Raw genomic sequence first — 14,739 nt, 5'->3', positions numbered from 1 at the left:
AATATACAAGGCATATATATCAGAGATATCAGGATGTTTCATATTTTTCGGCGCGCCCTTTGGGCGCCATACTTTAATAAATCAGAGATATCGTGATGTTTGCTAAGTGAAAGTGTACCATTATGAAATCTGCATTTCATATGAAAAGGATTACAAATTCCTGATACTTTTCTGTTCTTTCTATGAGAATTCAGTATGAGAAAGCAACATGCACAAATATTTCACAACATATATTTGATACAGTGACTTATTTTAGAGATAGAAAAATGACAAGATATCTTTCCTTCTCATTGATGCAATTATTTTCCTTTGTGTCACAGGTTTTCTGTAGAAAGATGCTTTTTTATGAACAAAATAACAGCTAAAAAAGGCAGTTTTTGTCATTATTAGCTGTGCTTTTATGGTTTGAATGTTACAAGAAAAGGTCCTCTCAGACACTGTACACATCAGATTTGGCTAAAAAAGCTCTCTATGGCTCCTCAGAAGATTTAATTGGATGGTTGGCAAGTCTCAACACCCAACAAAGTTGTTGATTCACTGCTTTTTCCTCTTTGATATTAATGATTGACATCCATTTCTGTACAATAGTTCAGGACATCTGGTTAAGCATAGAAAGTGTGAAATACATTCACAGCTCATTCAAAATACAGCTCATTCAAAATGTACTGTATTCAAACTTTAAGATTGACACTTTGAAATTCCTATCTTACAACTGACATGTCAACAATTTCATTAAAACATAGAATGACTATTTAAAATATAAATATATGTAAAATGTAAAATATAATACATATATATGTATATAGATATATAAATATATATATATATATGTATGTTATATATATATATATATATATATATATATATATATATATATATATAATTTATGTCCACCTTTTGTTTTGCCTTTGTCACGCCCCGGGGGGGGGGGGGGGTCACCCTGTTTTCAAAATTTGGAATAGGGGGGGTCACCCTGTTTTCAAAATTTGGAATAGGGGGGTTAGCCACTTTTTGACGTCGTCAAAAAATAATCCACCGCCCCGCCCCTCCCCCCCAGGCCGAAGAAACTGACCAGTCCCTTACGTAAAGTCAACTTTATTATAGTGGGCCACCAAAGGTGGCCCGCTGGTAAAGAGGGTCGATCATGGCCATTGCATAAAGTAAACTGTACTGGACAGGGCCGCTGAAGGGGTCCGGCCAGTAAGATGGTCATGGGGTATGACAATAAAGTCAATTTGTTGTAGTGGGCCGCCAAAGGCGGCCAGCCGGTAAAGAGGGTTGACCATGGCTATTGCATGAAGTAAACCTAATTGGAGTGGGCAGCCAAAGGCGTCTGCCCATTAAGAGGGTCATGGATAATACATAAAGTATATTTATTGTAGCGGCGGCCCGCCGGTAAAGAGGGTCGATCATGGCCATGGCATAAAGTGAACTTTATTTTAGGTATAATGTTTTTGAAAATGTGGTGACCCCCCTTTCCTACCAGTGAAAAAGCGATGACCCCCCCCCCCTTCGCCGATTCCAAAATTTTGATGAACCCCCCCCCCAGCCGTAAAAACTGAACGGTTCCTAAAGCTTAATGAAAAGTCCAGTTTTTAACTTATCAAGTCAAGTCTAGAATTGATTATCACCTACAATGATTAACTGGTCTTACACATATCAGAATATTTGCCTAACAGAATATTTGTTATTCTTAGCATGCTGTGGGGAGTAGACCAGCAACTGCAGTTAATAGCTAGAATAAAACATTCCGAAAAATTGGCTAAAAGGTACAGCTATTATATCTCTTTTATGTAAATGTAAATTTTCCTATTGAGATACTCACTTGTCTCTGTTGACAAGGTTTCATATATTTTGAGTCTTCACAAAAACTTTGTTAAAAATGCTCAATATGGCCACCAAATAACCCTTTTTTTAATATGTAAAATTTAACATTTTCGTGTCAGGAGGGGAACCCCCTCCTAATACCACTCCAATTAATTGGATTAATTGCCTCATTTCTGTATTCAACATGCTAGTCTATGCATTTGCAGTCTTTCAAGTCCTAAAGTTGGTTTGTGCCACATGCTTTTAGCCTACTTAACCTAGAGCAAACACTATGAAATGGTTGTCTTTCTTGGGACCTCGATGACATCTTACTTGTTTCCATCAGTAATTTTGCTGTTGTATAAAAAACGATGCTTCTATTTCTCTTTCCGACATTCTGAAGCATATGCTGTTTGCCTAAAGTTCCATGTAAACTTTGTGTTGCTTAACATTTCTCTCCTGTTGTGTCATGTCACATGAAGAAAAGCGTATTTTTAATAAAAACAATGGCAAACATTGGCATGTCACTGTGTGCATGCACTCAAGAAAAAAAGATTCCTCTGAAGTGAAAAAAAGATGCCGGAATTTATACACAGATGAAAAGAAATAAATTTAATTTCCCGAAAAAATGTCCCCGGTTAATCTTCCCATGGAGCTATATCCATGATCTTCCAAGCCCTTTGGAACTGAGTGTGTATATAGCATAGCTCATATCTGAAGGTCCAATCTGCAGAGCGTTATAGCTCAAATCTGAGGAAGGAAAATTCTACATTGTGTCTGCAGAGCGTATGGCTGTAGCTGCGCCATAAGGTTGCGTTCACAAATAACAATAGGGGGGCTGGAGGAAGAGCGATTGAAATCTCTTTATTTTTTCAGATCCTCCCCTCAATACCTTAAAAAATTTTCAAATGACCCCCTCTATATGATAAAAATTTTTGAAGTCCCCCCCCCAACTATCACAAGAATGCATATTTGAAAAGGATGTGCGCGCAGCAAAATATACACGTATTGCACCATTCCGCTTGCAGATGTTCAACATACCTGAGGCATTAAGTTCTTAAATTGATTCATTTTTTGATTTATCAGTCTAAGCCAACTTGCGTTAATCCAAATCTGGCCAGGTCAATTGCTCCTGTCGAAGAGCACACATAATGACGATCATGAGAGCATATGCAAATTGTGAATTCTCGCTAATTGCCATATTGTAAAAATTAGCACATGGTGACCTACCAAAAATTTGTTTCAAAAGTACAAGACACATATGAATTAGATGCTACTTAAAATTGACAATATTGAAAGGTTAAAATTTGGTTACAAAATAAATAATTCCATTATAGTCACATATTTTTTCATTTAGTCTTTACTGTTCAAAGTTTTACTTTTGTATTATTGTATGAACTTGCTGAACATGAAAATTTAGAAGATTGAACATGGTAACCTCATCTTTTTTCTTTAATACTATTGTCATATGCCAGAAAGTCTCCTGGTCTTCCATGTGTTAATTGGTCTCTGGCCTAATCTTGTGTACAAGTATGTGTCACTGTCATGTGTGTCATTTGACACAAACTTTTCTTCAACTACAATGTACATCAGAGTCAGAGCTATCTCTATCACTGCTCAGGTATGCAGTGACAGTGACACTGCAGTAGCAGGGCAGTATCTGATAGTGACACTACCTGTAGGCAGTAGCTGTATTAACTTTGATAATTTTGACAATATTTTTGTTCAGTTTATACAACTGCGTTCTTGTTTTTGTTCTTGTACCCCCTACAGCATGTTGAACTGTCCAGTATTCAGCTTGCTATCACAGCCTGTGTACCATGCATTTGTATCACTGACAACTGACTGTCACTGATTAAATTATCACCTTATACATATTTATATATAAATACAGGCTTTGTTGACAAACTAATATTGTGTGTTTGATTATGCAGTAGGGAGAAACTTTTTGTTGATATATTACATAGAAATATTGTAAAAATCATCAACAGTTGCAGCTAATCTGCCCTGGTGTTACCGGACTTGTTTGGTTTTTTATGACAAATCACACATGTTTAGATCTTTTCGAGAAAAAAGTCATGCAATGTGACAAAATGGTTCTAGATTTTGTAAAATGATTACTACCATTATACAACAATTGGATGACATAAAAATGGTATTCATTTTCATTGAACTACCAACAAAAACTTGGAATTGGAAAATGTAAAACATATAAGGGAGCCTAAAAATTTTCAAGTCCCCCCTACAGACAGAGCAAAATTTTCAAGTTTCCCCTCTACTAGCCCCAAAATTTTCGAATCCCCCGAATTCCTCCGCGCAAAAAAAGTCGCTCAAAAAACCTGGCAGCGAAAAGCGCCCCCAATGTTGTCAAAGGTGAAACGTTTGAAAAGGTCATGTCCTTGTGGTAGCAGCTGAGAGTGAGCAGTCTACCGACGCTGAAAATAGCCATTTCTTCTGTAATTTTCTCCTGTGATTACATTTCCAGAATATTTCCACGTTCTTTGAAGGGTCCGTTCAACAAGAATCGTAGTATCAAGATGAAATCGATGAGAATAATTAACAATAACAGCACTATATTGCGGGATCGAGATCACCACAGAACAACTGGGAACAGCACTGCCTCCAGTGGCGGATATCTATGTGGCATTCTCTTCAGTCCTAAAGGTATTTACTGCATCATGTATGTCAATCCCATAAAGCAGACCCCATGGGTCTATAGAGGATTACAGGATGTGTTCATGCTTGATTAACAATAACATATGGTTTCTCGCTTCTACTGTCTCTATACGCTCAAAGAATTTTCAAGTCTCCCAATCCCATACGGATTATGATCTATATTTTTGAAGGCCGAGTCTATTGACACCCGGGTGTCAATAGACACTCCGATTTTTGAAATCCCCCCATATAGCCGCATATTTATTATGCACGCAAAGAAAAAAAAATAAACATGTATTGGGTAGTTCTGCTCGCAGATGTTTGACACTACCTGTTACTAGCAGTTTGGAGAGCCATATTCTTAAATTGATTCATTTTTAAACGCATAAGTTCACTTTTTGGATTTATCTGTCAAAGCCAATATGAGTTAATCCAACGGCCAGGTGTCGATGGCATCTGCTGAAGAGCACATATTGTGTGTTTCATCATGCTGTAGGGAGGCAGCAAGAAACTTTATTTGATACATTGCTAGCTATTCTCGACCGGGGAGTGACATCAGTAGGTGAAACGCATATGAGGGAGGTGAGTGAGAGATCAGACGATACAGAAGAGCGAATGATACAGAAATTGTGTGGAAAAAAGCAGAACTAAAAGTTATGTCATTTATGTATATTGAAACTTTGAATATTGTGTTGGTGGTTGAAAATCCAAACTTCAATTCTTTGTTTTCATGGCGCTGTGACGCAAAAATGACGTAAAAAACCGCAAGTACCCGGATGACCCGCGGTCGAGAATTGGTAGCTATTGCATAGCTAGCTTCTGCCAGTTACTAAGCCTACTTGCTTGTTTTTTTAAGAAAATTCATACAATGTTAGACTTTTGAGATAAAAGTCATGAAATGCGACAAAATGATTCTATATTTGTTTTATTATCACTAATCTACCATTAGAACAATTGGATGACAATAATATGATCAAAATGTTATTCATTTTTAGCTACTATAGACTATAGTCTATAGAAGCTATTGGGATGGGTATCCGTCCGGCGTCCGGCGTCAGTCTGTATGTATGTATGTATGTATGTATGTATGTATGTATGTATGTATGTATGTATGTATGTATGTCCGTTTGTGAGGCGTCCGTCCACTCAAATATCTTGAGAACTGCAGTACTTACTGATTTGATATTTGTTGTGAAGATGAAAAATATGATTTTGAGAAATTTTTTTTCATTTTTTGATATTGTTGAAAATAGGCAAATTAATGCCAAAAAAGGCGTTTTTGGTAAAAAATCTTTTTCTTCATAACCGCTGGTAAGACAGCTTTGTTATTTGGTATACAGGTCCCTAGGGACAACCCAACTTAGATTTGTTCAAATTGTGATGAAATATGCAAATCTGTATTTTTAAGGAATTTTTTTTGTCATTTTTGATCAAAATTTGACTTACATTGTATGTTATTCTTGTACTGTATAAACCCTATCAATTCACCCAGAAAAAATAATTGATATGATTTTAAATAATTGAATTAATTAGGAAATCATCAAAGCCAAAATAATTTTAGTGTAGAATTATGAGAAAGTTCAACTTTTTTTTACAGTATATAGTGAAATGCTTACCATCTTGGAGGTTTAAAACATGTAAAGGCAACTTTCCTGAATCCCAACTTTGACATTCTGAACTGCCATTTATTGTGTCCTGTATGTTATCTAAAAGAAATTGCTCAAATTAGTTTGTCATGATAGGGTGGTCAAATAAATAGAGAGAGAGAAAGTTCTAATTTCCATTTATGGTTGACTTGGTAAGGATAAAATAAAAGTACTTTTTGAGGAAAAAATAGAGTTGTCAATTAAAAGAGTGGTCAAAGTGATAGGGTTTTTATGGTAAAGCTGGGCTGTAAGATTCTTCATGTGCTATTTATAGCAATTATGCAATCTGTGTAAACAGTGCAATGAAAGTGTTACATGATGCTTTTGATGACCTTGAACTTCTTAAGTTTCAAACATTTGTCTCTTCAGTGTGCTTTCTCTGAGTACGTACAGTCTCAACTTCTTCAACAGAACTTACTTACAATCATGTTAATTTGAAAGTCAAAATGTGCTTGGTTAATAGGATGAAAATACTGATGAAAAGATAACCAGCTTAAGATTCTTTATAACCTGACAAATATGCTGTTTTTTTATGACGAAAATCTTGATTTAAGCAAGTCTTCTTTACTTTAATTAGAATGTAATTAACTCGATTAGCTACTATAGACTAATATAGTCTATAGAATGTATTATGTAAGATCGATTAGAAAGTTAAATGTAAGTTCAAGTGTAATTGCTTTTTTTTTCAACTCAACAATATCATCTATTATTAACTATGCTAGCACCGCTTTCTACGATCTGCTATCAAATCATCTCAAAGAAGACCTCAATCGACCTACAAAAATATGTTAAAAGCTGCTTGATGACAACCGGGATGAACTTGCGCAGAACTCAGAGGTATACAAAGATAAAGTTATTAAGATGGCAAAGAAAATATTGAAAGATCCGAATCATCCACTCCATACAGAATACGAATACCTTCCAAGTGGTCGTCGCCTTAGGGTTCCACGTTCTCGTACAAATAGATTTAAGCATAGCTTTGTACCAAGGTCAATCAGTCTATTGAATCAGTTGTAAGCTGATGCGTGTCTGTGTACATGTATGTATAGGTATTATTATAAGTACATTTAGTCTTTATGCATTATATTATTTTTTTCTTTTTGTCTTCTGCCAATGTACACAAAATTTCATGTAACCATTACATGAAAAATAAAGAATGAATGAATGAATGAATAGAAGCTATTGGGATGGGTATCTGTCCGGCGTGCACTGTCAGCATGTATGTACGTATGTATGTATGTATGTATGTATTTATGTATGTATGTATGTATGTATGTATGTATGTATGTATGTCCGTTTGTGAGGCGTCCGTCCACTCAAATATCTTGAGAACTGCAGTACTTACTGATTTGATATTTGTTTTGTGGATAAAATATGTGATTTTGAGAAACTCTTTTTATTAATTTTTGATATTGTTGAAAATATGCAAATTGGCACCAAAAAGGCGTTTTTGGTAAAAAATCTTCTTCATAACCACTGGTCAGACAGCTTTGTTATTTGGTATACAGGTCCCTAGGGATAACCCAACTTAGATTTGTTAAAATTGTGATGAAATATGCAAATCTGTATTTTTACGGATTTTTTTTTTTCCCACTTTTGGTCACGCCATCCTGAAATGAGCTATCAAAGATATCCACCTTCTTCATCAATACATGTGTCACAGAAGGTTATTCTCTACATAACACAGCAGAGCTCTGTCAACTGTTGAGTCGCTTATTTTTTCAAAACCGCTGGTCAGACAGCTTTAATATTTGGTTTACAGGTCCCGAGGATGACCTTAGTGAGATAATTTCATACAGTCAGGAAATACTTAATTTTGTATCCATGTCTATAGTAGCTTCAAGGACTTTGGCCCTATGTTTCATTGAATTTATACCAAAGAAAACCTCGGAATCAGAAGATGTAAAAAGTTAGGGAAACAAAAAAATTTCAGGCCCCCACCTTATAGGCAGAGAAAACCTTTCAAGTTCCCCCTCTACCCCCCCCCCCCAAATTTTCGAATTCTTCCTGAAGTCCTTCACCCCCCACCCCACCCCCTCCTGGTTTATTTGTGAATGCTGCCTGAGTAAGGAAATAATTGGAACCTCTGATCAACTTACTGGATGTATGAATGAGAATACACAAATCTTTTGTATATTTTAGAAAAGTCACTATCTCCTCTTTCACTCAAGGATAATTTTCCAATTCATTCAAAATGAGAATTGAGAAGAAAGATGTGCTGTAGGGCATATTTTCAGAGTTTGAAAACTATTCTGTGAACTTGTCTACTCATGGGGATATGCTGCACTTCACAAAGTAATCTCCGATGATAAGATATATCTCCAGCACTTTACCTCAGTTGTAAGTGAGGCTTAAGATGCAGTCAAGTGCAGTGATACATCATTTCTGTTTGGCTATGTAATTCAAGTTTCCTATATTTCTCAGAATGTTCAGCAATTTGTAAAGCTGCAAGACAATTTGACCAACTCAGTGAGTTAGGAAAATTGTTTGAGAGTCTTTCAAGCACCTTGTGTCAGAAAAATCAGGACAACACATCATCCATGGCAGGTAAGGTTCTATGTGTGGGTTTTAATTTATGTTGTGTACTGTGTGTATATAATGATACAGCAGTAGTGAGTGTACATCTTTCAGCTGATCTGGCATCCAAAATGTGAAAGGTCCAAAATGTGAAAAGTGTCAAATATCAACACTCCAAAACAGATAATCTTGTTAGCCTTAGGAGGGGACAGCCAGATTTCTTCGCTAGGTGAAAAAGTACCATAGATTGTGAGTTTAAATCACATTGAGAAATTACTGATCTGCCCTGGGTTGGTAGCTCTGCCGGTGGACGCAATTATCCTGTAGACCACCTGAAGCTTCAATGGCAGCACATTACTCCAAATGAGTTTGTGTGATGTATGCTGTCATGAATGAATGCGACTGTCCTGACCTTCATAACTGTGTGGAGTATGCATAAAACATTGCATCAATTTGGATCGACTACAGAAACCCTTTTTTTGAGAGTTCCTGATTTAGCCTAATAGGTATTGGATGCTGTCGGCCGGAAGCCAAAAATATATCTTGAGTCACTAAAATGTCTGTCTGTCTCGTGTGTGGCTGAAACTCCAATTTGCGTAACTGTACGTAATGTGCATAGTTTATAATTGGTTCCCTCCCTCCCAAATTTTCAAGCAAGAGGAGATAGTGAGAGAAACCAGGAGAAAGCATTGTCTCTCATTTATTTAAAATCTGTTATAAGAATGCATAAAAGCTTAAACTACATTCTCAAAACTACTTGAATGCATCCCAGAATTCCTGTCATGCAAGAAGTTTGCAAGGAGCAACAAAAGTATATTTTAAAATCATGTTAATTTGTCATTTGAAATATCAATTGCCTCTGCAACACAATTGCCGAAATTACATGAAATTAGTATGACTCCCTGTACAATAACAATTGCTTCTTCATCATTTAATTTTTTCACATTTACATAAGGCCAATAAGCAGTCCCTTTCTGGTCTTTTGCATTTAATTCAGTAAATGATCAATCAGATTTGAACTCACAACCTCAGATATCTATTCCTCTAATGAATGTAATAAAAGCATCCCTTTGACTTACTATTATTCCATGTGATAAAGTCATTGATCTTAAAATTTTGAAGTTTTGTCGGTCGCTTTCAAAATAATTATTCAAATTGATATTTTGCAGAATGTGGCTGTCCTACATTGTAGTTCTAATTTTGTATGGAACGCCGCTTTAATCCATTTTTCTATAACCTTCTCTCTACAAACAGGAGCATCAATGATCTTACAGAGTCTTGTCCAAAATGGTCATATCACCTTGGACTGTGGCAGCCTTAACACAGAAAAACATAGAGACGACGTTACTACACAGTATGATCACGTTGATAACCAATTTACAGAAGACAAAGATTTCTTCAGTTTGTCTGAGAGTCATACAAATAATAAAAAGTCACAGAATACACTGGTTCAGGTATGCAGTTATAAAAGCCAGGAGTGTGAAAGAGATGGTGGGAAAACAAGGCTTGTGAAGGATTGCCTATTGCAAATAGAAGAGGCTGATTTCTATTCGAAAAGTGGTACAGCTTCTAGAGACGTTGAAAGAAATAACAAAGCACATGAATGCATGGATTGTGGTAAAACATTCACTCAAGAGGATGGTCTTAGGAAGCACAGATTGATCCATTCAGGTTCCAGACCATATGAATGCAAAGAGTGTGGTAAAACATTCTCACAAAAGGGCATTCTTACGAAGCATATGTTGATTCATTCCAGCCTCAGACAATATGTATGTGAAGTATGTGGTAAGACATTCAAATATGAAAACCCTTTTAGAAAACACATATTGATCCATTCAGGCTCCAGACCATATGAATGCAAAGAGTGTGGTAAGGCATTCACACGAAAGAGCATTCTTATGGAGCACAGACTGGTCCATTCAAGCCACAGACCATATGAATGTGAAGTGTGTGGTAAAACATTCAAAGGAAATGGAGGTCTTAGGATTCACAGATTAACCCATTCAGGTGTCAGACCACATGAATGTAAAGAATGCGGTAAGACATTCGGACACAAAAGCAATCTTATGAAGCACATATTGATCCATTCTGGTGTCAGACCACATGAATGTAAAGAATGCGGTAAGACATTCCGACACAAAAGCGATCTTATGAAGCACATATTGATCCATTCTGGGGTCAGACCATATGAATGCACAGAATGTGGTAAAACATTCAAAGAAAATGGCAGTCTTAAGATTCACCTGCTGGTCCATTTAGGTGTTAGACCACATGAATGTAAAGAGTGTGGTAAGACATTCACACACAAGCAAAGTCTTTGGATGCATAGGTTTGTCCACTCAAGCCTCAGACCATATAAATGTGAAGTGTGTGGTAAAACCTTCAAAATGAAAGGCCATCTTAGGGAACATCAATTGAGCCACTCTGTTGTCAGACCATATGGATGCCAAGAGTGTGGTAAAACGTTCACAAGAAAGTGCAATCTTATTGAGCACATAACGATCCATTCTGGTGTCAGACCATATGAATGCAAAGAGTGTGGTAAAACGTTCACAAGAAAGTGCAATCTTATTGAGCACATAACGATCCATTCTGGTGTCAAACCATATGAATGCAAAGAGTGTGGGAAAACATTCAGACGAAAGAGTGGGCTTAGGTGGCATGTAAAGAAAACGGTAATCCATTCAAGTGTCAGACCATATGAATGCAAAGAGTGTGGTAAAACATTCACTGTAGAGCGCCATCTTAGGACACACAAATTAGGCCACTCTTGCATCAGACCGTATTAATGCAAAGAATGTGCTAAAACGTTCACACTAAAGGGCCTCTTAGGACACCATTTTAGCCACTCTGGTGTCAGACCACAGGGGTTCCAGAATTGCCAATTGAAAGATAATAAAAATAATATAGTTTTGTGTACAAGTCCCTCTTCCTTTTTCTCTTGCCCTGTTTCCTCTCGGTACACATGTGAATTACGACAATTCAATATAGTGTAACAGCTAATTACATGTATGTATGTATGAAGTACAGTCATCGTCGTAAACAACGCGCCTCTTTACGGCAACAGCTTAGCGCTACCCGTTAATTTTTACATAGGTCAGCGGAGTGGAAATCGTGGTGTGGCTCACGAGAATGAGTATAGTGTGCTCTCCTTTGGTGAACATTTTGCACAGGATTTCTACCTTGACCTCCATATTTGGTAATTTGGTCATTAATTATTATTTGGTTATTTGTTCAGTATTATGTTAGCCTACAATGTACTAATATCATACCAAGAAATCATCGGACAAACTGGCAACCTAGATAGTAGGTGCGATTTCTCGGTATCTATTTAGTCTTGAAGCAGCGGCCATAACTTGTACCACAGAGCAGACTGAAGCCCACAAGAGGAAGCGACTGTATCCGGATGTTTAATTGAATGCAGCTTCACTTTGGAAGATGTAACAATCCATAATCCCAGCCCAGTAGGGCACGACGATGACATGTGATCTTTTTGGTTTAGTTGTACTTTAATATCCACTCTATAATTTTGCGGCAAAAAAGTTCTGGGAATCACTCAAAGTTTATATATGTGATTTGCATTTAAACTTCATTTCTGTCTGTGTCGACCACTCCCTAAACAGTTACCACCCTTTATTAAATTAGTTAATTGCCTAAGTAGAGTTATTACGAAGTTAAGGTGGAGTTGCATGTTGCTAACACAGCTTTTTCTTAAAACAATATTTCTCATCAAAGATGATAAGGAAACCCCCTCATACTATATATTTCCAAATAGCAGAGACTCTAAAATTTAGTATGGTAGCAGTACGGTAGTATACTCGATGGAGGAAGTGGGTGTATATTTGGGTAAAAAACTTCAATTTTGGTATTAATAATAAACATTAACTTAAGTCAAAAACTTGATGGTATTTTCTGAAATGTAATATTTCACTTAAAAGAAGAGTATATGTAGAAAAAAACAACATTATTTGCATTATCTATCCTTATTCTAAAATGGCAAGAAAGGTAATTTGTTAGCAAAATACGCTGTGTTGGGTGCAGCGCCCCCTTAAAGAAATCTTTGTGAGGCATCTGTGTAGCTTTATAAACATGTATTGTTTGTTAACATTCAGATCAAAGGTGCTGACGAATTCACTGTGACACTTTCTGAGTTTGTTCACTACAGCATACTTTTAGGAGACCTGAGAAGTATTTCACGTCAGTATGACTGTGAGAAGGAGGGACTCGTTTGCCATTCCCAAACGTCTGGCTACACCATACATGTACTATGCAATGTCTGGTTATCATTTTACAAATACATGTTAATAACAATCATCTATAAGGCATAATTAATTATCTCTCATCAAAATGGTCAGGTCTAGAATATTATATCATGTACCCAATACTCCAAGGCTAACTTTGTCACTTTCCCCAAGGGCATGTTTTCAAAAAAATTCCCACCCCATTCCACCAGCGCATCCCTTCATAATAAGTGCATGCTCCTGAAATTCACCTGCATCTCCACAAGCCAGATTTTAATTTTGGGTGTCAAGTTTCAAGATGAGTAAATTAATCTTCAAATTTCATCTGCTTCGGCTTCCTCATCTCCATAAACTCATGATTTAAATTTTTCTGTAAGTCACAGCTTCTGTATTGTACTTGTAGTTGACAAATGTCCTTATTGCCTGTATTTGTGTTTGAGACAATGATTACAAAGCACATTTTCTGCATTTTCAATGATAATGTACACCTTGCTCTAGTATTCTAGTTCAATTAAATTACTCAGTATACGATAATAATGCTTCGACCGAGCATTTTTTTAAAACAATGCATATAATGTCATTACCAGATAGAATAGTTTATAAGAATGTTTGTATGGTTTTTAAATGTTTAAATAATCTTGCACCGCAATATATGACAAGTCTTTTTACCGAAATTGATCATAAAAGAGTTACAAGATCCAAGATGCAAAAATTGTTAGTGGTTCCTGCAACAAATAAGGATTTTTATCGAAAAGGGTTTACTGTAAATAGTGCCATTCAGTGGAATAATGTCGATTTAAATATAAGATCTAGTAACTCATTAAGCAGTTTTAAAACTGCCTACCTGAAAGCTTATTGGGTATAATTTTTTGTGTTTGTAAGTTTTAGTTTTCTTGTTAAATTTGTTTTTGTTATCTAGTGTTATTGTGCATTTTTTTTCCTCCTGTGTGCAGGTGGTGACTCCTGGCCACTTTTTTCTGTGCATTGTATTGTTCTAGCTTTGTTAGTCATGTTTCATGTTGTTCTGCTTTGTATCAGTTTGTATGTTCATTTGAGGGCCCAGGGGAAGATAAGCATCTTTACTGAAGCTTACCAAGCTACCCTCGTTAAACAAGGTTTAATAAAATAAAAAATAAAATAAAACAAAACAACTGGGTGTGGTAGTGTGCTCCCATCAAGTTTTCCCGATTCTTCAATTCATCCCATACTTTGTACTTGAAGTATTATATTTGTGTTATTATTTATAATGCCCTACTTTTGGTATCAAGCACCATAATTTTCCATGGACACACACACAAACACACACACACATGCACGCACACACATATACAGTAAAACTAAAATTATCCGAATTCGGAGGGGGACATCAATTTGTTCAGATATGCAGGCAGTTCGGATGTTCGAAAGTAGGGCTTTTACATGTTCAAAACAATGCACACAATCATCATACACACACACACACACACACACACACACACACACTTACACCAACAAAAAATGGAGAGTGCCACAGGATATAAAATATCAATTAAAGTTTAATGTACTATACATTGAAAATATTTTTCACACACTTTGTTCTCATCAAGTTCCCATTTTACACTACACATGTGATTGACACCGTATCAGTTCACAGTTTGTATTGTTTTGAAATAAAACAACACACAGGCATTGAATTGTAACAATTTATTCATTGTGTAGCTATGTATGTGTATAAAAAAAACTTATGAGAAAGGCGGTAAAAGGCAGCTGCTTTCACAGAACCACGGAGATCACAGAACTACCGCCATTGTGTAGAGCAGGTAACAACGGATATCTGTGATCAAAAGAAAAGTTTTGGAGACATGACAGCAGTTCGGATGATTGGCAAATTCAGA

General features: G+C 36.3%; 1 protein-coding gene across 1 annotated transcript; it reads left to right on the top strand.

Annotated features, from left to right (window-relative positions):
- Positions 1-4,182: 4,182 nt before the first annotated feature.
- Positions 4,183-14,530, top strand: LOC139149180 (zinc finger protein 540-like). Its single transcript, XM_070720752.1, has 3 exons — positions 4,183-4,470; positions 8,532-8,654; positions 9,879-14,530. Exons 1-3 carry the CDS (start codon positions 4,344-4,346, stop codon positions 11,411-11,413), a joined length of 1,785 nt encoding a protein of 594 aa, XP_070576853.1. The 5' UTR covers positions 4,183-4,343; the 3' UTR covers positions 11,414-14,530.
- The last annotated feature ends 209 nt before the right edge of the window (positions 14,531-14,739 follow it).

This window comes from Ptychodera flava, chromosome 14 (genome assembly GCF_041260155.1).
Source record: "Ptychodera flava strain L36383 chromosome 14, AS_Pfla_20210202, whole genome shotgun sequence".
In the NCBI taxonomy this organism is placed as follows: domain Eukaryota; kingdom Metazoa; phylum Hemichordata; class Enteropneusta; family Ptychoderidae; genus Ptychodera; species Ptychodera flava.
This window is presented reverse-complemented; position numbering and strand designations above follow the sequence as displayed.

Excerpts from the sequence above, each read along its gene's own strand:
- LOC139149180 (XM_070720752.1), top strand. The coding sequence starts at position 4,344 with ATGAAATCGATGAGAATAATTAACAATAACAGCACTATATTGCGGGAT. Across the intron at positions 4,471-8,531 it reads CATTCTCTTCAGTCCTAAAG|AATGTTCAGCAATTTGTAAA; the intron begins GTATTTACTGCA and ends TATATTTCTCAG. Across the intron at positions 8,655-9,878 it reads CAACACATCATCCATGGCAG|GAGCATCAATGATCTTACAG; the intron begins GTAAGGTTCTAT and ends CTCTACAAACAG.